The sequence below is a fragment of the Alosa pseudoharengus genome, unplaced genomic scaffold (assembly GCF_046254945.1).
Source record: "Alosa pseudoharengus isolate Yale_2024_CS ecotype anadromous, Long Island Sound unplaced genomic scaffold, YU_APseudo_1.1 YU_APseudo_1.1_scf_5, whole genome shotgun sequence".
Classification (NCBI taxonomy): Eukaryota; Metazoa; Chordata; class Actinopteri; order Clupeiformes; family Clupeidae; genus Alosa; species Alosa pseudoharengus.
Window position 1 is genome coordinate 5,820,111 of NW_027468837.1, and position 25,290 is coordinate 5,845,400.

Consider the following 25,290-nt stretch of genomic DNA (forward strand, 5'->3'; position numbering starts at 1 on the left):
ATGTGTTGTTTGAAATATGCTACAGTAACTTACTGTAGCAATAGGTTGTTTCATATCATATAGCTGCTTTATATGACAAAGGATCAGTGCAGTTCTTCTGCAGCCTCTGCAGTCCTATTTCCATTGACTATAATCATGCTTTTCACAAAGCATTTGAACCATTAAAGCTCAACAGTTGATCCATGAAAAACTCCTGTGAGAACAGTGTATCCTTCAGCAGTGGAATGAAACCATGTGGTAATTTGCTGTAGCTTTGGGTCTCTAGTATATCTAAAAATATGTATATGTAATGAAGCTTAATGAGGCAAGGAAGTAATTGGTATGTTTTTTTGACTGATGGGATCCACACGTTTCAAACCCACTGAGTTCAGAGGCATTCACTAATTACTGATTGGAGAACACCAGTGTAGCTCAGCCTCATAGTTGTTTTTAACCTGTGAGCCATACATAGATCTTTATGCATCCTGCAATCTGTTAGGTGCTAAGTCCGTTTTAAAGGGTTTTAATGGGGAAATCCTTGCATTGATAAGAAAAAGGGCAAACATTTTCAAATGCTACTGGAGTGCAGACACAAGGAGACAGTTTCCACCCAATAATGCGAATGTCAAACAAATGAGTTTCCTGTCTCTTCTTAAAGGTGACCTGCTTCCTGCTGATGGAGTGTTGATACAGGGCAACGACCTAAAGATTGATGAGAGTTCTCTGACTGGCGAATCAGACCACGTGCGGAAAGCTGCGGACAAAGATCCCATGCTTCTGTCTGGTTAGTGTACTGCAGACTCTCACTCACACTTTGTTGACCTTACCTGTGTTTGTAGATTATTGACTGTTTTGCAGACATTTTGAACTTTACGCTTTATTGACATTTCTAAGTAGGCAAAATGGGAAACTAATTGAACAAAAAAATCTAAATGGCCTGACATTTAGTCATATGCTGACATTTTATGGATGAACCGAAAGTACAACATTAGCAAAAACAAAGGCAGAAAATCAGTGTTTGTCAAACTCTGTTGTGCTCTGTTGCAGTATTTTGGCTCTAATGGGTGACATGAAGAATGCAACTGACTTCACTCTGTTATAAAAGTAAAAACATATGTGAAATAAAAGACAGAGCTTAGACATGTTCATTCTAATGACTTTCACCATATTTCTTCTCCTACTAAATGAGCCACTGGGGGACTAGCAAGGTCGACTGGTACATCTACCCACTCAAATGAATAATATTATCTTGGCACAGAACATGGAGGGCAAAAGCAATAGAATGAGAGCAGAATCAGTTGCCATATTAGACATGTTCATGAAAAATGATAAATTCAGTTGACGTTTGCTGGCATCTACAAAAGATGACATTGCCATTATTATTCTCCTTATAAAAGCTTTCTCTAGAAACCAGGAAATCATAACGTGGGCTTTATTAAAGGAGGAGAAGAGAATGGGAGAGGGTGTGTTTCTTTAACCCTTTTGCCCTTGCTGAAATCATTCAACATAGGACTACCTTGGTTGTTAAACAGACATTGTAAACTAGGTCTACTTTTATGTCTCCGGTTAAAAGGCACACAGTATTGTAGGGCTTCCTTTAAGATATCTTAATAGCGGTAAGAAGTGTTCAGTGTTAATCTCTCTGAATAAGGGACTGCTATTGATAACGCAATGCCCTTGTGGTCTGTGTCGTTATCTAATGGCCATTATTTACACTGTTTGCTGTAAGCTCCTCAGATGCCAAGCGTCATCTCTATCTAGGCTTGCGCCAGCCCCTGGTGCTGTAGCCAGTAGTGATTGTCATTCTGTTACTTGTCATTTTATAAAGCAGCTTTGTACTCCTTGTGGTTTCTATTTGCCATTGCCAACATCTTGTCCCGTTGATCTTAGCCTGATAACTGCCTGCTACTGCAGACAATGCTTCTGTTTCTTTAGACAGTCATTCTTTAAATGGCCAGTCTTAATTATAGACTCTGTTGAGTTTGCAGTTATTTCTTGCTGCGAGTCCCCTAGCCAGTGTTACCTTTGCATTGCATATTTGAACTGATAGGGCATGCTGGCCCACTCTGCAGGTACTCATGTGATGGAGGGCTCTGGGAGGATGGTGGTGACTGCGGTGGGAGTGAACTCCCAGACGGGGATCATCTTCACCCTGCTGGGTGCCGGTGGAGAGGAGGAGGAGAAGAAGGAGAAGAAAGGTATGTCTGCTTCATGTCTCAGCTCTAAAGACACACGTTCGGACTGAAGGCCCACCATTGCTTTGGTCCACTTCTGATTATAATCCAGGGGAACTGACCTTTTTGAGATCCTGGAGAGTGCCCCTTTCCAAGAAGGTAGTTTTGGTAAATATGGCTGTGTTTGATATAAAGTAAAACATTCTGATTTATTTTATGAAATCTGATACCAGACAGACACCAGATGTTTAATACACTAGTGTGTATACCATATCTCATCAGCTCTGGTATAAATGTGATGAAAGAGGTTTTGCCTCTAATCTCCTCTTTTGTGGAAACATCAGTCGACAGATTTTTGCGGGATTGTAATGTGACATCCACTCACAAAGGGATCAGTGTATTAATCAGATGTACAGTGAACTTTGTGAGAAACAGGAACTGGACATTTACTCTGGAATAGATGTTTCCTCACAGCGTGCTGTGCTCTGTGGATGTGAATTCCTTGACAAGGTGCTGTGTAGATCTGAAGATCACTTAATATACAGATATATACTATTGCTGTGTCATGAACCAAATACAGTCCTAAACAGGAGAAAAGACACCACAAAAATCAGTAGATTCAGAGTGTGAGAGATGGGGTTTGATCTGATCTGTGAGTGCACCACACACACGTGCATCTCCTGTTTGTGTGACTGTCATTCTACATACCACCATGCAGGTCAGACAGTTGAAGATGGCCAACAGCTCACAGGTAGAGTATGTCTCACTCCCACTCGCCCATCCCATGTTTTTCCCTCGGGGGCTTCCACCAAACCTGATCACGACTCAACCTCCTGTAACCGTGTGATCACCTTACTAAACCTCCCTCCTCCTCCTCCTCCCCCTCTTCCTCCTCCTCCTCCTCCTTGGCACCCTGCTTTAGCCACAGTGATTCTCCACTTAAAAAGAGGAGCCTCCCTAACGCATCTTTTTAAGTCTAAACAGAAACACATTCCATTCATACCCCTGCATAGAGCTCCTGATCAATGGTTGTACCAAATCGGTTTTAGCGTTTCAAATCACTCCCCTTTGTCAAGTTTGAATCCATGACACTAAGTCTCAGTTATTTTCTATCCTTTGAGAAATGTGCAAGGTTTTTATGGTTGTATTATAATTATGCCGTAGGTGCTATTTACAAATTGTCTGTGAATTTGTGAAAACATAGAGCTTTAAATATTGTCACTCTAACAAGGGCAAAGTAAAACAATATTCATAAAAGTTGTGCATATATTACAGATGACTACTCCTTGTAGTGTATTAATGTCAGTGGAAAATGTATTGCTGAACTAAAAAGACCTCTGTTCCTAACGAGCATGCTAGGTTTAGACCATCTCTGTTAAGGTAATCCTCTAAAGAGCTTTTATATCCTGTCTATAAATGACGCATAAAATGGCTTGCAGGCTTGAAATAAACAAGCTCTAGCTCCCAGATGTCAGGTGGTCAAGCTATCACTGTAAACGGTTAAATGTTCATATGCTCTTCAAGTATCCTTTAGAAAATAAAATGAAATTATTTTCTTCCACCTAATACACTCTCTAACCCTCAAGTCAAAATGATTTTTGCCTTTTATACTGGTCTTAGCATACCAAGTATTGGTCAATTCTGGCTGATTGTTGTACCATTGATCATTGTGTTGTGCTGTGTACACTCTTTGTTTTGTTCATCCATTTTATATGTGACTGTGTTTTATGTTGCATTTTGAATGTTACGCCTATTATTGCCATCCCTCGAGCCCTTTTAGGTGAAAGCAGTTGACTGAAGAAGCAAGCTCAGCTAACTAATCATAGTGAAGAAGCTCTTAACCATGTTATTTTTGCTCACTATTATCCCTTTTTTCGCCCATTATTACTTGCTAGACTGCTCCCATCCCTCCTCCCACCCCATCGCAACTATAGCCACCGATGGTGCTGCAGGTGCAAATGCCCCTGGTAACGCCAGCCTAGTCAATGGTAGGTTGAGAAGACCTCCGTTGTTCTTTTCCCATGGGTCTCCCTTTCCTTCCCTGTCCTCAGTTCTCCTGTCCTCCCCCTCTGCTGACTGTACAACCCTTCGCAAATGCATGCCTCTGGAAGTTGTGAATATTTCCTCCTTTTTCCTTGCTGTTATCCCCCCTTCTCTCATCTCCCCCAACTCTCAGAGATGGAATGCCACAATAAGAGGTTCTCTGGTTGTTAGTTGCAGGAGTTTGTGTGCAAGCCCTGACAAAAGAAGGGAAGCGTGTGTTCTGTTGGCTGTGGACATAGGCACATACTCGTTGACATTAATCCACAGGTTATGTACTCTATTAGAGTGTTTTGTGACTGGAAATCAAAGGCGAGTAATCCTTTTTTCCTTGTCCATTGTATGATGTCCGTTCCAAGAATGCATCTGTCTCTCTGAGTATTCTTTATGGTTATTCTAACCTCTGACCATATGCTACGTTGATTGAAGGAGGGCTATGGGTTGTTTTGTGTGATTTGACACCAGTGCAGAAACAGTGATCTCTAGTGAACACTAGACACTTGACTGCCAATTTCCAGACTATAAATCTTACTGTATTATTAGTAGCAACCACCTGAAATCTCTTGTTATCAAGAGAGCAATACTATATGTGCACAAAAGTTGCATCAGGGTGAAAGTGACCTTAAATCATGCACTACTGTGACCTTTAACCTAATACTTTGTCTCAGTGCCACTCCACTGGTTTAGAGGTGCAGTTAAGTTTTGTTGTCCTTAAAATAATACCTGCAGAGTTTTAAGAAACATAATTTAAGCAGTATGTGTAAACTGTCATCGGAGGTTCATAAACAGCAACATCTAATAGTATTCCTCTTATGCCACACCACCAGCATTGTTTTCCATGTTGGTTGCTTAGCTTTGGTATTGTTCTTGGTATTTAATCCAGATGTTGCCCTGTTATTTCAAAGACTGCCCATGGCATAGACAGTTTTTTATGTTTGTATTGTATCATTGTCTTTGTGGCACATTGTGTTCATGGATTAATATGAAATATTGGTACAATTCCTCTAGGACTGTATTTACCCTATATGTACCCAGCAGAAGACAATACCTTTCTGGAGGCTCGTGTAGAGATTAAATATATTAAATATATTTAAAATACAGCACTTATTATGACACTAATCAAATAGAGACTGCATATGCCTTGTTTATTGTTTAGAAGGTTAATGTGACTTATATGGGAAAACAACAACACATCACAATACAATCAATACAAATATTAGGAATTTCAACAAAGATTGGGCTGAAAACTGTTTGACATCATAGGCTTCCTTACTATTGAAATTAATATTGTGGCAGTTCCTTTCGCATGCTCAACCTTTAAACTTCCCAAGCATGGTGGCTTAATATACTTTGTATTTCATTGCTAACATGCTTCCTTTAAACTTGATTCATGTGCAGAGTCATGTTGAATTTCTTGGAGTTTATGAGCATTAATGGAGTACAATGCACATCAACAGGTCAGAGTAGTTTAAATGATACTTCGGCATTGTATATTAAACTAAAACCAACATAAAAAACAAGTTGTTTTTTTGTATTTTACTGTATATAGCAAATGGATAATCTGGAAGACAGTACAGAATATGTTTTAATGTCTTATATGTCTGAAGCCAGAGGTTTATGTGACTGACTTGTATGTGTACGTTATTTATCAAAACACATTGGAACTAATACATTTTTAAGATATGCCACATTGAAAATATTCAGTGAGGAAAATAAGATTGATGTTTGAGTTTGAGTTGAAGATGCTTTGGCAGATGACAGATAGGGACATGTTTTGAGAGGTGTGAATGTCCAGTCATGTGTTATTAGGTATAAGTATGCCCCATTTTAGCATCAGGCTTTAGTCACATACCACCCCTCCTTTCTACCTTGACCAATGAGATGTTGCATGCGCATCCTTGTGTGGGTGTGGTGGTGGTCTGCATGTCCTCAGTGTCAGTGTGTGTACCTGTGTCGCTCTATCCTGCATCAGTGTGTTTAATATGTGATTGTTTCGTCTGTACTACTTCTGTAGAACAGCCTTTTCTTGTCTTGTTAAAATGTCAGACTCTCTCTAGTCTTTAATGTGAGTATGTCACTGACTCATTACAAATAGATTATACCATATACTGTACCAACACACAGAAAATTATTATAAAACATTTAAAACATTATAAATAATTATTAACCTTTTTTCTGATTTTAATAAATCAGAGCAAATACACTAGACTGCAGTCTAATTTTGCACATGCTGTTATCCAAATTGTGCAGATTACTTTCACTGAAAGTGGTTAAATTCTACACTTTTTATTGCCATACCCATTCATGTTAAAGTAAAAGTGACTGTCAGTGATAATGTTTCAATTGATAAAGCACACAGAAAATCATATGCCATAAAGTAGCTGCATCATGGCAATCTGTTGCACCCTCACCAAGACCACACCATTAAAATGCAACGTTATGTTATGTATGTTACTGTCATTGAAATGTTGAATAAATCTTCATATTCTGTCTTCCTTTTTTATTTTGATTTCATTGTAATGTCCTTGTTAACGTTTGGTGTCTTACTGTCTGCTTTGGTTACTTTTTTGTCTTTTTCTTGTTCTGTGTCTTGTATGTCTTCATCATAGGTAAAATGCAGGATGGAAATACGGAGAACAACCAGACAAAAGGTAACCTCCTCTCACCTGAGCCCTCCCTCTGGTTCCTCCCCCTCTCTGGTGGCCTGCTAGCTCCAGGGCTTCCCATTTAAGCCTGACATCTGTGTTTGCAGCACTGTCACTCTGTGTCCCACCTGTCTGCTGCTCCTACTGAGCCTGTCACGGTCTCTTGATGATCTATCTATCTGTGTGCTCCTGCCTGCACACTCAGGCCGTAGTGGCGGTGGCCAAAGGTTGGGTCTGGGCAGCCGTATGCACCGTGACCTGGAGAGAAACTGATTTGCTGAATGTTTTGTAGTGCTCTAAATAGGACATGCAGTTAGGCAGGAGGGTGAAGAAGACAAGATGAGTACATGTATATGTACTGATGTATGTTGAGATGTATTGCTCTAAGACCATTAAACAGAGGTCTCCAAAAAAAGTTAAAAAGCAAGAAGTATGCTGTAAAAAATTATTTGCAAAAGAAAGGATTCAAACAGGATCCTAGGAACATCACAACAAACATTTATAATAAATATTATACAGTTCTAAATGCAATAAACAGCAAATAAAATGATAATAAAGTAACCATTATACCATAACCATTATAACATAACTTTTCATATTTGTATAGATTTCAGACAATGCTAGTGTCTACCCTAAAGGACAATAGGAGAGGAAAGTAAAATTATGACAGCAAGATTACACCGTCTGTCATGCATTTGGTCTGAGGGATTAATAACATCCACTTGGCTCAGTGAGGCCGAGGGTGCTGAGAGCTCAGGGTGACTCATCCATGCATACAGTTGGTACGGGCCAGAGCCCTGCGGCCAGCATGCTCTCCCACAGAGGAGCCTCAAGGTGCTGGGAGGTGGCTGCTTTAACCTCAGGTGCTGGTCTTTTAAAGGCACAGGGGCTTGACAAGAAGGATTCGGAGTGACAACAAGCCCACCTTTCTCTACAGACCAGCGGAATGTAAATGCAATGAAGCACTAGATCAAACATTTGAAAAAGATGCCAAGCTTGGTCCTTTGACCTATTTTCAGGAACTATTTTAAGTCTGCTGAATATTGTGTTTGGACTGAAATACTGGTGCAATTTTTTGATTTTCTAAACATGGAATGGCAGATTGGCTTTATGTTTATATATAGTGTCAGTGACTGAATTGAACGCGCCTTTCAACTTGCCCAAATGTATAACAACAAAGAGGCACTCTGCATAACCGACGCCTGCTCTCCTCTCCTCTCCCCATTGCAGTGAAGAAGCAAGATGGAGCTGCTGCGATGGAGATGCAACCCCTCAAGAGTGCGGAGGGAGGAGAGACTGACGAGAAAGAGAAGAAGAAAGCCAACGTCTCCAAGAAAGAGAAGTCCGTCCTGCAAGGAAAGCTGACCAAGCTGGCTGTTCAGATCGGAAAAGCTGGTACAGTGTCTAGTCATGCCTCACCTAGTTTCAAAACTTGCCTTGTGCTTCAGTTTTTAAAAACAATCCTCATATGATAAACTACAGATCAAAATGAGTAACGACAGGATGTCCATATGAGCCTGATAATCATGAATGGCAACAACAGCATCTTTTTCTATGCCCTTCCTTTAGGTCTGGTGATGTCTGCCATTACGGTCATCATCCTGGTGCTATACTTTGCCATCGACAACTTTGTTCTTCAGAAGAGGCCGTGGATGCCCGAGTGCACTCCCATCTATATCCAGTACTTTGTGAAGTTCTTCATCATTGGTGTGACAGTGCTGGTAGTAGCTGTTCCTGAAGGCCTTCCACTGGCAGTCACCATCTCCTTGGCCTACTCAGTCAAGGTACTTCAATGATAGTCAATAATAATTCAATCACTCTAACTGGACAATCAAATGGAAATTTTGCTATCTGGTGTTTAGACCATAATAAATGTTTTGTCTTTGCAATGTAGTAATAATCAATAATTAATGACATACACAAGGCTTTAATCACAAGGCTTTAAACCAATTTCTGTTTTGACAGAAAATGATGAAAGACAACAACTTGGTGAGGCACTTGGATGCTTGTGAAACCATGGGTAATGCCACCGCCATCTGCTCTGACAAGACGGGCACGCTGACGACCAATCGCATGACTGCAGTGCAGTGCTATGTTGGAGACGTCCATTACAAAGAGATCCCCGACCCTGGCGCCATCAATGTGAAGACACTGGACATTCTTGTTAACTCTATATCCATCAACAGCGCCTACACCACCAAGATTCTGGTAAGACACTGAGGGCCAGATGTACATTTGCGAACGTAGCGTTATCAGCGTCATGGACAAACCGCAGATTGCGGACTCTGTCAGACCCAAGTTTCCGTCGTATTTATCAAACTAGTGTAAACTGCGCCTTTCTCTGCCTTTCTCCGCCCATAAACGCAATTTACGAACGTCCACAACTGAATGGCAGTGCCTATACAAGCGCAGTTGAATGAAGTTAACTGATGACAACATTAAAAAGAATCAAACATTTAGCAATCATGAAATAATACATACAGTACATGATAAGATGTCAACAAGCAGGGAGATAATGAAGATCAGTAGTTTTACTCAAAGTACTTGTACCCGTAGGCTATGGAAAATTGGTCAAATCTAGCAAGTAGGAAAGTTTAAGTGAATGACGTGAAAGTGAAAGTAAGACATTCAAAAGGCCAACGAAAGTTAAGGTTGCTTTTGATAGTACAAATACTTACAAATCTGGTGCTCTAAATAGCGATTCTGTTGTCTTTGAAAGGTTCTCTTATTGACGCATTGAACTGCAATTTGGATTAACACCTGCGTTTACAAGGCGGAAGTATTTAGGCGCAGAATAGACGTGCGCTTTCAGGAGCAGTCTATGTACATACCGCGGAATACATAATTAAGCGCTCTTTACGCTTCCCCTCCCATCTCTTTACGCTAAACTCCCACTTTCCCCTGGATCCTCCCATGAATGCATATGCATGACACGAAAAATGCAATTAGCCATTCAGCTCCTGTGACAGGCAGTTTGCGCTTTTACATCATTGCGGCCTGTTTGTAACCTGACTCTCGCCAGATGAATTTCTTTCCGCTAGCTCCGCCTAGCTTCACTCACATCCATCTGGGACCTCTTCCATTGAGAGTGATTTCTGCACCAGATTTTATGGTACAGCCAATCAGGATGCAGGGCGGGAGTTTCATAGATGTGACATAGCGTAGAAGCGACTGTGAGACTGTTATCAGCGTAACGGGTTGGCTTCGATGTGAGTGGTTGAAGTAGCACGTCAATTAGATGACGGACAAGTGGCTTATTCAATCATATGCAAGCATTTTTTGATTAGGCCCAGCCTTCTGAAGCAACACTCCAATGGATTGGTCCCAGATGGATGAGTGGAGCTAGGCGGAATGAAATTCATCTGGCGAGAGTCAGGTTAGCCTGTTTGTACATACCTCGCAATGATTTTACACGCACGTTGCGAAACAAATACGCCTGAAGTGGGCGCAAACGCATTAGTACATCTGGCCCTGAGTCAGCTGTTTCAAACGCAATCTGGTCGAGTTTAGTCTCCACTGTCATCTGCAGTACACACAGATGAGGAGTAACAGAATACATGTAACAGGATTACATATTTAAAAAACAAATTATGAGTAACTGTATTTAAATACAAATTTAAATTGAAACTGGTGGTGTTCAGAATACAGTTACACTAATCATTTGATGAAGGGGTTACTTTTTAAATCATCAATCTAACATGAAGGCGTAGGCTTTTCATGTTCAAATTCAAATCTTTATAGACAAAGTACAGGTGTCTCCTTTCTCCTGCTCTCTCTGGTTATAGATAGCCAAATGAAACCTCTCCAGAAATGTGATCAGTTTGTCATAGGCCAATGGGGCTAATGTACAGCCAGCATGTTTTAGGCCAGCCATAGTTTCAGGTTCCTTGACAAAAATGTTCTACTAAAAGGAATATAACTCCCTTTGTGTTGGTTAAAAAAACCCAACTGCTTTCCCGTCAGTGCATCATTCAGTCTATGAAAGTATAGTTTAAGTGCTAGTGTTACTTAAAAAAAGAATAAATAGAAACATATAAAACAGCAGAATACATATAGCAGAATACATAAACACACATATACACACCCAGTCATTGCATGAAAAACAGTATGAACATACATCTACATACATGCATACTTTCTGTCATTGCACTAATCCATTTTACAACAGATTCCATATCACACCTTATTTCTTTGCAACATTGATGGTGGTTATTGCGGATGGATAAAATCTGTGCTTGAGTTGAGTTCCTGTTGTAGGTTTTTTGACAGTGATGTTCATGTTTCATAGGCCTACATGAATCTATCCTTACTATCAAGCAGGGTCATGGGTTGTTGTTGGCATTGGCTGTGAGTCTTACAACCTCAGTGTTTGAAATAACTGTTTCATCCACAGCTAATAAAATGCCAATGCCAATGTAATCGGTTGTAGAATATGTTACTCACCTTAAGCAATGTAACAGAATATACAGTACAAACCTTTTAGGACATTTATTCTCTAATCTGTAGTGGAATACTGTACATTTGATGAATAACCTTGACTATCTACATATGGGTGCAGTGGTTCTCCTTAAAAGCCAGAGTCAACCCCTACTTGTCAATACAAAGACATTTAAAGCTTTGCTGAAATGAAATATGGATAAAATCAGAACTGAGTTGAAAAGCACTCATGGAGAGTTTGAAGTACCTTTATACCAAAAGTCAACAGAGGTTGCAAACTTGGACTGAGACTAAATAAAGAATTCTGTTTTGAATTATTTTGTAGTTTCTCTTTCAAGACACTGAAGTTTTCTGATTTTACAAACTGGGGTTAACAAAAAAGAAACTGCAGATACAGTTATAGGGAGGAGGAGGAGGAGTATATCACACAGGGTCCTGCAATTCAATTGACCTTCATTCATTCATCTCATCCCATTGCCTTGCTACTTGGCATGCCTCTGCAATAAGGCATGCTCTCCCATCTTAAGTCTGGTCACAGCTGGATGGCTACAGAGCTTAATGCTCATTTAATAAAGACACCCTCCTTAAATACCTCAGGGCATGAACACAGTGGTACCAAAATGAAGGAGCTAATTTGGACCACCATCCCTTGATGTATTTTAAATTACATTGGGCGTTAATTAAAGTCTTTTTCTGTTCAGAATTGCGTTATAAAATCAATATGTATGTATTCCAAATTAGAAGGCCCCTAAAGCATGAACCATTTAAAATAGAAGTAACCAGGGGTCACCAGAGTTGCTTAGGAGGTGATCAAATCTGAAATGTAACTTGGGAGGTGTCCTACATTTCCTAGTCTTCTCTGCTGAAATAGTGCTCATCTGAATTGTGATATCTTGCCATCTGCTTGGTGAGTTGGACTGGCACGTTCCATCATGGGAGTAGACTCTCATTTCAGATGTCCCTTTTAACACTGTTCAGAGGTTGTTTCATCACACTCATCCTTGTACTCTCTTTCTGTGTAGACTATGGATGGTCTGTGGATATTGAGCCAAGCCCCCCTCCGAGAAATGCAGTAATTTTGAAGTGTATACAATTCATTTGTTTTAGCAATCCCAATTGTATTTAATTATCTGCATGTTGCAATTCGGTGAAAAGACAGATGCAGATTACAGTCAGAAATGAAATGGCTGTGTGATGAATGGATGCATGAAATGGATTTCAGGTGCATGTTATAGAAACTGAATTCCATGTCAGTTTATTTGCTACAAACTTACAGTAGTGTGGTGAGCCCAATGGCATGCTTGTGTATTCATTCTCATCACAGCACTTGGTTGGTTGGTTTTTCTCTGTATATTTCATCAATGTACCTACAAAGTGTAATTTGACATGGCTGACTAGCTTTTCAGCTCTGATTATCCTGTAAAGTTCTTTCAGAAATGGACTAGTTTTGAAATGTTAATTAATATCTTCAAACAGCTGGTGTGGTTTGCTCATGAATTCTATTATCCAGGCAGAGAGGGGTTGTCAAGAAATCAAAAAAATGTTCTGTTTCACTCTTTACATGCCTGTTAAAGATTATCATTTCTGTTCTCTTAGACAAAGAGATATTGTATGAAAGTATGGCTTCATGCTTTCTGGTATGATGTTAGCGAATCAAGAAGTCTTCTTTTGAGACATGAGTCAGGCTGTTTCTAAGTTTTCCTGCAAGGGATGCTGGCCCAAACATTGTGTCCTAATCAGGAGAAAAGGCTTTGGGATCTCCAAGCACAAGGCCCATCAGAGTCCTATTCCCTTGAGGCCTTCCGTGCTTGCGTAACCTGTCTTCCGTGGGCTACCCCTGGTGAGCTTTGATCACCATACAAAAGACAGCTTTGATATCCACATCATTGCCGCTGTCTCTCCCTCATCCTTAAGAAACTGTACTAAGCCCACTCAGTGATACGGCGTTACATAACTCACACCGTAACCCACTACTCTCTCAGCAAGTTAACTTTTCTCTCTCTCAACTTTAAAACTTTCTTTTAAAATGAACTGTCTAGTCAATTTAAGTCACACTTAGTAGCCAAGGGAACAAGACAACACATTCAGGTCAGCCTTGACAGCATAACATGTACAGTGTACAGTAAGCACAGCAAGTGTTACAGATATCCAATGTGACTACAGTATGGCACTTTCTGATATCTTTTTGATATCTTTTTGATAGCTAAGCAGGTAAAGAAATTGATGCATTCGTTCCTCTCCAGAAAACCAAGAGAGAGACTTTCAATATACAGTGTGTGTGTGTGTGTGTGTGTGTGTATATATATATATATATATATAAAGAATATCCAATCAATATCAATAAGATATTATCAATAATATTGAATATTCTTCTTTGAGTTTTGCCACTGACAATACTCCTAGTTGCTAGCCTAGCAGAGTTGATAGATTTCCTGAAATCTTTTGCACGCATGCTGAAATCTGATCTTTTAATATAGGTGGGCTTCGCCAGCCACCTGTTCCAGTGATGCATTGCTAGCTTGGGCCTCTGAGCAACCTCTCAGGTTCCCAGTCCCAATGATAACTCTCTAGTGTCTTTGGTGTAAACTTTTAGTAATTTAGTAAATGCTCCCTACAAAATATGTGTAGAGACTACTGTACTTCATAAAGTGTTCACACATACAGTACATTAAATGTGTGATGCCACACATTCCACATGTAAAATAGCTATATGTATTTAATGTATAACAAAGACAGGTAACAGTGTGTGAAATACAATAGCTATTCTGTATAGTAATGGAACATGATGAGCAGATTTGGATATTTTTTCAGAGCTATTTGATTATTCACAGACAAATTTGTTTTAAAGAGAAATCCATCGGCAATACCATAAACATTTTACATTCAAAACACACTTACCAGTAGTCTGCATTACTCTCTACTTAACACCCTGAGAATTTAGATGATGTTACTAAGTAGTTAAACCAATTACCAATTGTAGTTAAGACAATTTAATGTGTTAAGCCAGCAGAGGTAGATGTAGTAGTTGTACCTGTCCATTATTCCTGGCCTGAGATATTCCCTGTGTCTCAATGGGATTTGCTGCTGTGTGCAATTGCAGGGTTTTTAGCACTGTTACTGCAATGCCAGACATGTCCCTGGACTACTTCAAATGAGTGTTATATTGACTAGCTCTGAATCACTGTGGGCAAGAGTGCATGTTGACCAGCTCCCTTCACCATGTGAAGTCAGAGGCTGCCAAGATCCTCTTTGTAAGCTCTGGGTTCCCCCTCTTTCGTGAACGCCATTTGGGCACCTAGCAGTGAGTGGCTCACCTCTCATCCCTTAAGCAGGCTCCATCAAATTCTGTCTTTAATGAGCTGAAATCAAAGAGGTAAAAATGAAAACGACCTTATTGAGGACGCAGGAGGGGATTGTGGGGCCCTGCAGAGCAGGGGATGCTGGGAGTGGAGGCCTGTGGTGTGGTTTGGGGGGGTAGGCGGCAGGAGTGGCACGGCTGCTAGTGTGAAAAGAGCTCTAAAGAGGAAGTGGCGCTGCCAGCTCTCTGTGCGCCATATGCCGTGGATCGCAGCGGCGCCCGCTGACCAGGGAGAGGACAGCTGTTACCCTGTGCCACTTATGCCAGCTCCTCTCCCCGGGCATCCGAGTACCACGTCAAACAGGACCTTGGTTGGGTCCTCCAGAAATGACCCTGTGTGACTTTCCTGCCTGGAAAATATTTTGAAAAAATTGCTGATGCCTGCCTTAGACATGTTGGAGAGGATTCATGCACAAAGTGAATTCCCTGTCCATTTGTTTGTCCTTTATTAGGTCTATGAGCAGTGGTGGGCATAATAAGGAGATGGACACTGAAAACTAGCATCTCAAATCTAGTGACGTACCGTAATATAATGTACTTTTAATCAGAAAACATCTGGCCTACTTATACAGTAGTTGTTTCGTTACACCATGTACAGTATACAGCTCCTGAACAGCTAAATGGCAAACAGATGTTTTTTAGTATGTTGTTTTTATGTGACTGCTCATACATGATTGAGAGAGGCAAGTAGACAGAGCAAAGTGTTACAGAGTGAAGGCCTGGAAAGTGTGTGTGTGAGAGAGATGGAATGGAGAGTGTGAAATAAATCTAGCCGTGGAGAGCAGGAGTCATCTCCTTGTCACTTTGCCTAACAGCACCTCAGCTATCATTGCTATGGCAACCACCATTTTCCTGTACCCACTGAAATGGCTCTGAGAAAAGCACTTTAAATCTCCTGAAACACTCACATGTACATTATTTCACTTCAGTGAAGAGACTAACAGAAAGTACAGGCATGTGGATAGCTGAAATGTGGGGTACCAGATCAGCAGCTTTATCCGTGTCATAAATGCAGACTATGCCCAGGTAGCCCCAACCATCAAATCATATTTAATCTCACCATGCAGCTTAAGCCCACCCCTCTGTATGTTTCCCAAATGTTTCAGTTTTTCACAGACATGCATTAGTGCAGAGAAGTGCACCTGAAATCCATGATATCTGTGCAGAACCCTGTATGACTTTAAAACCATTTGGGATGGGAAAGCAATTTTTTTCCACTGCAACTGAACTCTCATTAATGACCTGATTCCTGCTGATGTCTCCCCAGCCCCCTGACAAGGAAGGTGGTCTCCCCAAGCAAGTTGGCAATAAAACCGAATGCGGCTTGTTGGGTTTGGTCCTGGAACTTAAACGAGACTACCAGACTGTTCGCAACCAGATCCCCGAGGAGAAGCTCTACAAGGTCTACACCTTCAATTCTGTCCGAAAGTCCATGAGCACTGTGACCAAGCTCCCAGATGGCAGCTTCCGCATGTACAGCAAGGGGGCATCTGAGATTGTGCTCAAGAAGTAAGTGGCTTCAGATAACATTTTAGGCTGCATGCCAGTAAGGAAATTGTTTTACCAGATATTTATGTAAATCTACTCCACAACTTGGCAGGGCTCTTGTACTTGATAAGCATGCTTTTTGAATATTTATGTAATTTGACCCCCTGTCATTTATTTATTTCAGTGATATACTTTCGTGAAGAGAATGTTTAGTTTATGGCAAAGAGAGGAGACCTAGTCTTGATTTTGAGTGTCCCATTGCATTGCAGGTGCTCTCGTATCATGAGTGATGTTGGGGAGCCACGAGTATTCAGGCCTCGGGACAGGGATGAAATGGTGAAGAAGGTGATTGAGCCCATGGCCTGTGACGGGCTGAGGACCATCTGCGTGGCGTACCGCGACTTCCCTGCTGACCCTGAACCAAACTGGGATGATGAGAACGGCATTCTGAGCGAGTTGACAGCAATCTGCGTGGTTGGCATTGAAGATCCTGTTCGGCCTGAGGTAAGGCATGGTTAGTCATGCCTCTCCTGTGAATCAGTTGTCATGCTGCTGTGTACAGCTGACCTGTTATATCATTCCTGGACTGCAGGCATCAATTGTGTTGCAATACATGCATAGGCCGCTCTTTAAAAATGGAGCTGGGAGAGATGACCATGTGCTCATTTCCATTGATCACTAATTCCTAGTAATAGGTATGCAGTCTAACACTAAACCGAGGCAAGAACAAATCACATGTTGGGTTAGCCTTGTTTCCTCTAATAAAAAGGAGCCCTTGCTTGATATATGTCCTTAGACTGTCATTCAACATATTCCTTTGACATTTGTAAGTTTTCACATTTTACATAGTATTTTACATTTCAAATGTGACAGAGATGTTAAGTCCTTAAACACTGTTTCCTTAGATCACAGCACCTCAGGGATCACAAGCCTGAGAAAAACAAGCCTGCTTCTGCATTATTCAACCTCCCTCTTTTATCTCTCCATCTCCTGTGCACTCGTTACCTCTCGCTCTCCTTTACTGACTTGTGCCCTCCCTCTGCCTCCTCCTCCCACTCATCCTCCCTCCCTCTCTCTCTAGCCTTAAATCTCTGCATATGTCTCTTGTCTCAACTATAATCTTCAGCTTTAGAGGACCTTCCCAAGATGATCAAAATCCATGTGTGAAAAGTTCAGTTATGGGAAAGAGTGTAGTCTAGAGACCATCAGTAGAGAAGCACTTGCTCTCTACTTGGCCAGTCAGCAGGTTGGGTTGTGGTGACAAAAATGATGACAAAGGAGGAGAACTGTTATCTCAAATCCAATTATATCCAAGGTTTGCTAAGTGGCATTCGATTTTTGGAAATTATAAGTGAAATCATGGAGAATGTTGCACACGCATTTTCCAAGGGACCTTGAAGTTATAGTAGCTGTTCTCCCAACTGGATTTGTTTGATTTTGTCAACCCGGCCTTTAAAGCAACATTTGAACATCTAAATCTCATTTTGATACCACCCTGCATTGAATAAGGAGAATAGATATTGCCGATGTGCACCCAGAACGGCTGGTATTGCACTACTGTAATGCAATATTGCTGTTGTGGGTAGGAGCATGACCTTTTTCATTGGTTTTAGACTAATTGAGCTAAATGGGTAGCCAGTATGTTGAAATGTTGGGGATTCCTCCATCATGTTACTTTAAATGTTGTAAAATCAGTTTTCCTGTTTCCCCATTAATCGATCAAATATCTTTCAGTGCAGTTGTGATTGATGATCATGGGTTACATGCAGCTAATCCAGTTGAATTGAGGATGCCAAGACAAACATGAAACACAGTGACCTTCATGGGTTGGTGATGTCATTGGCCAATGTGATTATACGTACATTTGGACTGTCATCTGGAAATCAACAGAAACTCATTGTTGAGTATTCTTAGAATATACCTCTACATAAATTAGAGGGTATGCGAATCCCTGGGTATGCGAACTTCATTAATAGATAATTAAGTCTTTGCTGCTTTATCTTTAGTGCTAGTGCCACATTCATTCCCATGATGTGGATGGTTGTTTTGTGGTAATTCGATGACAGTGCAACTGCTGAACTGAAGCTGCACTTTGAACCAGCCAGTGTCCTGAGTGTGTGGCGGGCCTCCAGGTCCCTGTATCTAGATAAGATACTAAAGGCGGGAACATGAGTATGTGTAAACAAATACATTGGAGTTTGAAGTCTACAGTTACAAAGTCACCTTCCTCTGCCATTGTCTATTATTGATGAGGCTTTTCCTTCGCATGGCCCATGTCCAGTGAGTTAAGTGGGTTAGACAGTCATTATGCTGAACAAATCCTTGGGAATGCCCCTGACATGTTTCCAAGGAGATACCATCAGTGTCTAACTGATGTGTCTGGTCTTTTGTCCATTTCCACATGTGTTTATAGAGATGTGCTGTACCATATGTACCGTAATCAAACATACTGTTGTTTCAGATGCATGCTGCATTGCTTGCATGGAAAATTCAATTTTTATCATAATGAATTATTGACCTGGTCAGAACATAAATGATCCATGAAGAAATCTGTGAGCTACAGCGTCAACAAGAGGCAAACCAAATAAATCTGATGGACCCATTAGTGTGTTGCTGGGCAGCTTTAGAGCTAAACAAACACGTGCATGGACGTGTCATTCTTCACTTCTGAACTAATTGTTGCTGCTACCGACCACCATCTCTTGACCATCACAGGTGCCTGATGCCATCTTGAGGTGCCAGCGTGCAGGCATCACCGTGCGCATGGTCACTGGAGACAACATCAACACAGCTCGCGCCATCGCAATCAAATGTGGAATCATCCACCCTGGAGAGGACTTCCTCTGCATCGATGGAAAGGAGTTCAACAGGAGGATCCGTAACGAGAAGGGAGAGGTAACCCAGCGCATCTCCCAGAAGAGTTCTTTATCTCATTAGTGTGTGTGTGTGTGTGTGTGTGTGTGTGTGTGTGTGTGTGTGTGTGTGTGTGTGTGTGTGTGTGTGTGTGTGTGTGTGTGTGTGTGTGTGTGTGTGTGTGTGTGCGCGCATGTGCATTGTCCAAGAATCTGAGGGTGTCCAGCTCAAGTTTTTCTCCTACTGATTACTTTCCAGTGTCCTTGAAGATTTAGAACATACAGTAAGCCCTTTTTCAGTACATTTCCTCTTTCAGTATGTTGTGTGTGTTTGTGCGTGTGTGCTCTGCAGGTGGAACAGGAGCGCATTGATAAGGTGTGGCCCAAACTGCGAGTGCTGGCCAGGTCCTCCCCCACTGACAAACACACACTGGTCAAAGGTGTGTGTGCCAGCCCTTCTGTTTCTAATACGAGACCTCCTTGGGTTTATGTAATGCAGCAGGAAGGTGTGGGCTTGATCGACAATGGATTCAACCAGCCTATTTAAAACGGTTACCTTGAACACACACCAAAACGGTGCAAGAGAATCCCGAAAAACTAAAGAATCTTTTAGAGCAGAAACAGAATCAGAATCTTTAACTCACCACATACTGGGAGTACAAGGAATTTCTTTGGTGTTATATATTATATATATATATATATATATATATATATTTATATATATATATATATATATATATATATATATATAGCATACAGTATATAAGCTATATTATATACACCTGTAACAGTAAACTTTGTGGCAGTTTGTATCTATCTGACACACAAGTGAAATGGTGTTATTTTTGATATGTAGTTTAGCAATAACTGGTACAGCTTACTAGTGACAGCTAGCCATGCTTGCTACCTTTTCCTATAAAATCAGATGTAAATGCACTCCTCTCTCATTCTCTTTTAGGAATCATTGACAGCACATTGGTAGACCAGAGACAGGTTGTCGCAGTAACAGGTGATGGGACCAATGATGGGCCGGCCCTTAAGAAGGCAGATGTGGGCTTTGCTATGGTGAGGAAAGCAACAGAGTCCTGGATCACACACACACACACACACCATGACCATCTTTCTGTTACCAAAATAACAGAGGAATTAGACTGCCCTCTGGTGTATGTCTGTAGTAAATAAAATTGTTGCTTTACTGAGACATGTTTTTACATTTCCCTCTTCGTCTGTCTTGAATGTCCCTTTCCTTTTGATTGTATTTCACTGTAGTAGCCATGGATATCATATACACTACTCACAAAAAGTCAGGGATATTTGGCTTTCGGGTGAAATTTCAGGATGAACCCAAAATCCACTATAAGCCAGTTTACAGGTGAACTTAATGAGACCTTCTCTTAACTTTGGAATGTGCATGTCCAACAGTTCAGTGTTTCAGTACTTTCTGTACTGAAAGATTAAATTTCACCCGAAAGTCAGATATCCCTATCTTTTTGTGAGTAGTGTATTTCCAGAGTTCACTGAAAAATCTGATGTATTAGCCATAGCTTTAGTGATTTTACCATCAGTCACCAGTTATAAGGCAAAGCTTTCAAAAATGTAATCTCTTTATAGTATTAAAAGCTGTATCTAAGACACCAATATCACATATTTGTTAATAGAAAACCTTAGCAGGAGGCAACCCATACACATATTTTCTCTCAAAGGGGTATTTCACTTTAACTGTTCTTCATTTGACCTTATTCTCCCTCATCCATGTTTGTTCAGCTCTGTCCTTTGGTGTTAGAAATTACTTTGTGCCACTCTGCGTGAGCCTCAGTGGAGTGGTGTTATGAGCTGGTGAGTACAGGCCTTGTGTAGCTGATGCCCTTTCTCTCTCCCTAACAGGGCATCGCTGGGACAGACGTGGCCAAGGAGGCCTCGGACATCATCCTGACAGACGACAACTTCAGCAGTATTGTGAAGGCGGTGATGTGGGGGCGCAACGTCTACGACAGCATCTCCAAGTTCCTGCAGTTCCAGCTGACTGTGAACGTGGTGGCCGTGATCGTGGCTTTCACGGGGGCATGCATCACACAGGTGTGCACCGCCCCCACCTTCTCTACTCTTCATCCTCCTCTCACACCATCCTTTCTTTCCTTCTTTCATCCTTTGCTAGCTGTCGCCATTCCCTGTTGTTTGTTCTGTTTGCTGGTACTCTCTTTTCTTCCTTGTATCCTTGTCTTAGTTATCTCACCAAGCGGTCCTACAGCATTGTAGCTTTATCCTCTGTCTGACTAGCTATTGGCCTTATGGCTGGAGAAAGTGGATCTTTGTAAAATCATCAAGAGATCAAGTTTTTTTACTGGAAGAACAGAGTCAGTAGTCGTATGCCATCACTAGGCTATTTGGGCTGATCCAGGAGATAAGCAGGCCAGAAGGCCTGGGACCTGCCTTTCCCAAGCCCATTTCCTTTATGTATAAAAATACTTTGTACCAGGGAGAATGTGGCATCAGAAGCATTATGTTTTGGAAGTAAATGACAGACTATTAATCTTCATTGATATATTCTTTGTAGTCATTTCCCAGTGTTTCTGACCATTTGAGCTGTGATTGCATTTCATAACTAGAAATGTAATGCCAGAGGAATTACAATAGTGGATGGAAAGCTGCTGGCTTAATGTCAAGGCATTCTTGAGATATCGTGCTCAGAGTATTCATGGACTTGACCTTTGACCTTTGACCTCTGACCTCCAACATCAACTCACTTCATCTTTGAGTCCATACAAACACTTGTACCAAATTTGAAGCGTCAAGCCGCTCTGGAGATATAATGCGCAAAGCATGAGATATGGCTGTGACTTTTATTTTGACACACGGGAAACACTTAAACAGAATGTGAAGTTTTAGGGAGCGCCAGATTGTATGCATTAGAAGCTGAGACAGATGGATTCACAGGTGACACCTGTGCCAGTGTTCTGATTAGCCCGGGAACTACCCTGGGAGCTTAACGAGCGCAGCTGGCTTTAGGCCATTATGACATCACAGCCATTCAAGTCTATGGGGGAAAAATGAGCTTTTTAACATTTTTAATCCCCTATTTCTCAAAAAGTATAAACTTTGAAAAAAAATCTGAAATAATAACTCTTGCCCCACTCCAGACCTTCAGAACGGTTATTTCGACATGTCTGTACGTTAAGTGGTTAGAGTCGCATTCATTCTTGAAAAGGTAAAAAGAAAAGGTTATAATAAGAAGAAGCCAGGAGATTTCAAGATAGTGGATTCCATCCACTATAACTAGGGTATTTGTGACAGACTTTGACAATCCTAAGTGTAATGCGATATTAATCCGTCCGTGCATGTCCATGAGATGACAATACTCATTCTTAGGAGGCGTAAACTAGATGCCTGCACCTTGTCATGACTGTAAGAGCACTACAGAGGACATGCTTTATATGGTTCAAAGCCAGGCTGTTACTTGGAGATGTTCTCAGCAGCTTGAGGAAAAGAGTAGTGAAAGAATGGTGTTTCTGCCTGCCTTCCTCCTCTAACTGTGCTCTGTGGTCCCAGGACTCTCCTCTGAAGGCTGTGCAGATGCTGTGGGTGAACCTGATCATGGACACGTTTGCCTCCCTGGCCCTGGCCACAGAGCCGCCCACTGAGTCTCTCCTCATGAGGAAGCCATACGGCAGGGACAAGCCTCTCATCTCCAGCACCATGACCAAGAACATCCTGGGCCACGGGATCTATCAGCTCACCATCATCTTCACTCTGCTCTTTGCAGGTTTGTAACACTGCTCACTCAATGGCACAGAATCAGTTGTATACATATCTCACAGAGGTTATTTTCATAGTGGCTTAGAGCGCAACCACTGCCTTGCCAGTAATTTCATATTGATATGTGCCTTCCTCAGGGGAACAGATCTTTGACATTGACAGTGGCCGCAATGCCCCACTGCACTCCCCCCCTTCTGAGCACTACACAATCATCTTCAACACCTTTGTCATGATGCAACTCTTCAACGAAATAAATGCCCGTAAGATCCATGGCGAGAGGAATGTGTTTGATGGCATCTTCAGAAACCCAATCTTCTGCTCGATCGTACTGGGAACCTTTGCCATCCAGGTAAGGGATTCATGACTGATTAGATCTTCCTTTTATTATCAGTTTTGACAGCAGGATTATACCCAACACTTCCTGCCATTCTTTATCCAAGTGCTATATATATATATAGCAGCTATTGTTCCATGAATCAAGGCACTTGAGATCCCGCTGTATTTACATACAATCCAAACATCAAGACATTTTTCTCATGTATAGCAGCATGCTATTGGTACATATTAGAGTAAAGCAAAGAAAGTTTGAAAAGAGATAATTTGTGGTTTATTTTACGTAGATAAATGGCCTAGACAGATTTGTTGGTACCTCTGGAATAAATAAATCATTATAGTATATAATTATAGATTATAGTGATGTTTAAAGCTAACTGTTTCATCTTAATTAGTATTACAGATGTTAATCCTGCGGGAGTGCAGGCCTCTTCCCCAGCTTGCTGTTGTGATGTGATAAATAAGGGCTATATTCAATTTCTTGTAGATTGTGATTGTGCAGTTTGGAGGAAAGCCATTCAGCTGCTCCCCACTGGACTTGGAGAAGTGGATGTGGTGTGTCTTTCTAGGGCTAGGAGAACTGGTCTGGGGTCAGGTAACACACATGCTTTTCATCTTTACAACCAATACAGCTCACACCTGAAGCTTCACTCAAGAAGTGAAATGGAAACATTCCATTGTTTGGATTATTTATCTATTAGGGGTGTAACGGTACACAAAAATCTTAATCGCTTTGAAGTCACGGTTAATTTTTGGTACGGTATAGCTTAATTCACTGACAATATTGTTAATGCGCAAGGGGAAATAGTATTTTGAAAAGGTATCAAATGTTTTTTGATGTTAATTGACTAAACTGACATGGTCCGCCACTTAATATGTTTGTGTGGGAACTCGAATTTGAAACATGGTCCAAACGCAAAAATGCCTTCTCTTGATGACTCTTAAAGACTGCATTCGGTACATTTGATACACATCTAAATTGAACCTAATGGTAGGAATATGTGTCCTATTATCTAAGCTAGTGTGACAGAAGATGTAAGGATATGAGTGCTGTTAAACATGACTAATGTTCTGAACAGTATAGTTGTGTACTGTAATACTGCAGTCTCATTGTTTAAGTACTCTGCCTTTATGTTTTCACTGACCTTTCTCCACAAGTGGAATCCCCACCTCCCTCTCTAACTCCTTTCTCCCTCTGATCAGGTCATCTCCACAATCCCCAATAGTAAGCTGCGGTTCCTGAGAGGAGCAGGGCGGCTGACCCAGAAGGACGAAATGCCTGAGGAGGACAACAACGATGACCAAGAGGAGATTGACCACGCAGAGAGGGAACTGCGACGCGGACAGATCCTCTGGTTCCGCGGCCTCAACCGCATCCAGACACAGGTAAAGGACCTGGGCTGAGCTGATAACTGCCTCCATTGTTAAGTCATTTTGCTGTCACACTAGAGGTTATGGGTGAATCACTAATATTGGATATGGCTGACACTGATTCAATTGATGGATTTGTGCTTAAAGATTAATGCTTAAACTTTTTGAAAATTTACTTTAGACTTTAGTACATCTGCACTGCATTTAAATAGCACAAGGTAGTGAACATCATGTAATTTATAGGAAGTACTTATATCCTTGTCACAAAATGCATGGTTCTAGTGCATGTGGCAATCTATGCATTTGTTACAACAGTATTGTATTATAGTAACAAATCTCCTATGAATTGAAGCCTTTCTACTCCACTCCCTGGGGTATACTGTACCTACAGTGACCACAAGACCCACAAGATACCTACAGATGAACTCAACAGAACCTCGTAGAGTCACAGAAGCTCTTCTACCATCTGACCTTCTGTTTCCTTCAGCCATTCGTGTTATATGGGCCATTCATTATTGTTCATGTGAAGTGATGTTTTGTCTTCAAGCCAGTTTGTTCTCTTCAACCAACATGGTCATGCTAGTGTAATTCCGTCTGCCATTGGCTCCCTATTCTCTCGCTCTCGGTGAGCCCCAACTATACATTTGTGTCTATCTGTCTCCTCATTCTTGCAGATCGAAGTAGTGAACACATTCAAGAGCGGGACTTCCTTTCAGGGTGCTCTGAGGCGGCAGTCCTCCACCACCAGCCAGAATCAGGATGTAACCAATGTTTCTAGTCCTAGTCATGTGTCCTTGTCCAATGCCCTTTCTTCTCCTACCAGCACCACTGCAGTTCCTACTGGCCGTGAGTGAAACTTC

The 25,290-nt window shown here is 41.3% G+C and overlaps 1 protein-coding gene across 1 annotated transcript in view; it reads left to right on the plus strand.

The window, feature by feature from the left end:
* Window positions 1-25,290, plus strand: part of atp2b2 (ATPase plasma membrane Ca2+ transporting 2) — a 109,783-nt gene that overhangs the window by 80,163 nt on the left and 4,330 nt on the right. The window contains exons 6-23 of the mRNA XM_076267941.1: window positions 638-763; window positions 2,052-2,177; window positions 4,049-4,141; window positions 6,803-6,844; window positions 8,069-8,233; window positions 8,408-8,622; window positions 8,804-9,046; window positions 15,901-16,142; window positions 16,391-16,625; window positions 18,837-19,016; window positions 19,326-19,413; window positions 19,932-20,038; window positions 20,858-21,049; window positions 22,520-22,733; window positions 22,864-23,075; window positions 23,547-23,654; window positions 24,263-24,445; window positions 25,105-25,191. Of these exons, the coding sequence (XP_076124056.1) occupies window positions 638-763; window positions 2,052-2,177; window positions 4,049-4,141; window positions 6,803-6,844; window positions 8,069-8,233; window positions 8,408-8,622; window positions 8,804-9,046; window positions 15,901-16,142; window positions 16,391-16,625; window positions 18,837-19,016; window positions 19,326-19,413; window positions 19,932-20,038; window positions 20,858-21,049; window positions 22,520-22,733; window positions 22,864-23,075; window positions 23,547-23,654; window positions 24,263-24,445; window positions 25,105-25,191 (2,858 nt within the window). The remainder of the gene's footprint in view (window positions 1-637; window positions 764-2,051; window positions 2,178-4,048; window positions 4,142-6,802; window positions 6,845-8,068; window positions 8,234-8,407; window positions 8,623-8,803; window positions 9,047-15,900; window positions 16,143-16,390; window positions 16,626-18,836; window positions 19,017-19,325; window positions 19,414-19,931; window positions 20,039-20,857; window positions 21,050-22,519; window positions 22,734-22,863; window positions 23,076-23,546; window positions 23,655-24,262; window positions 24,446-25,104; window positions 25,192-25,290) is intronic.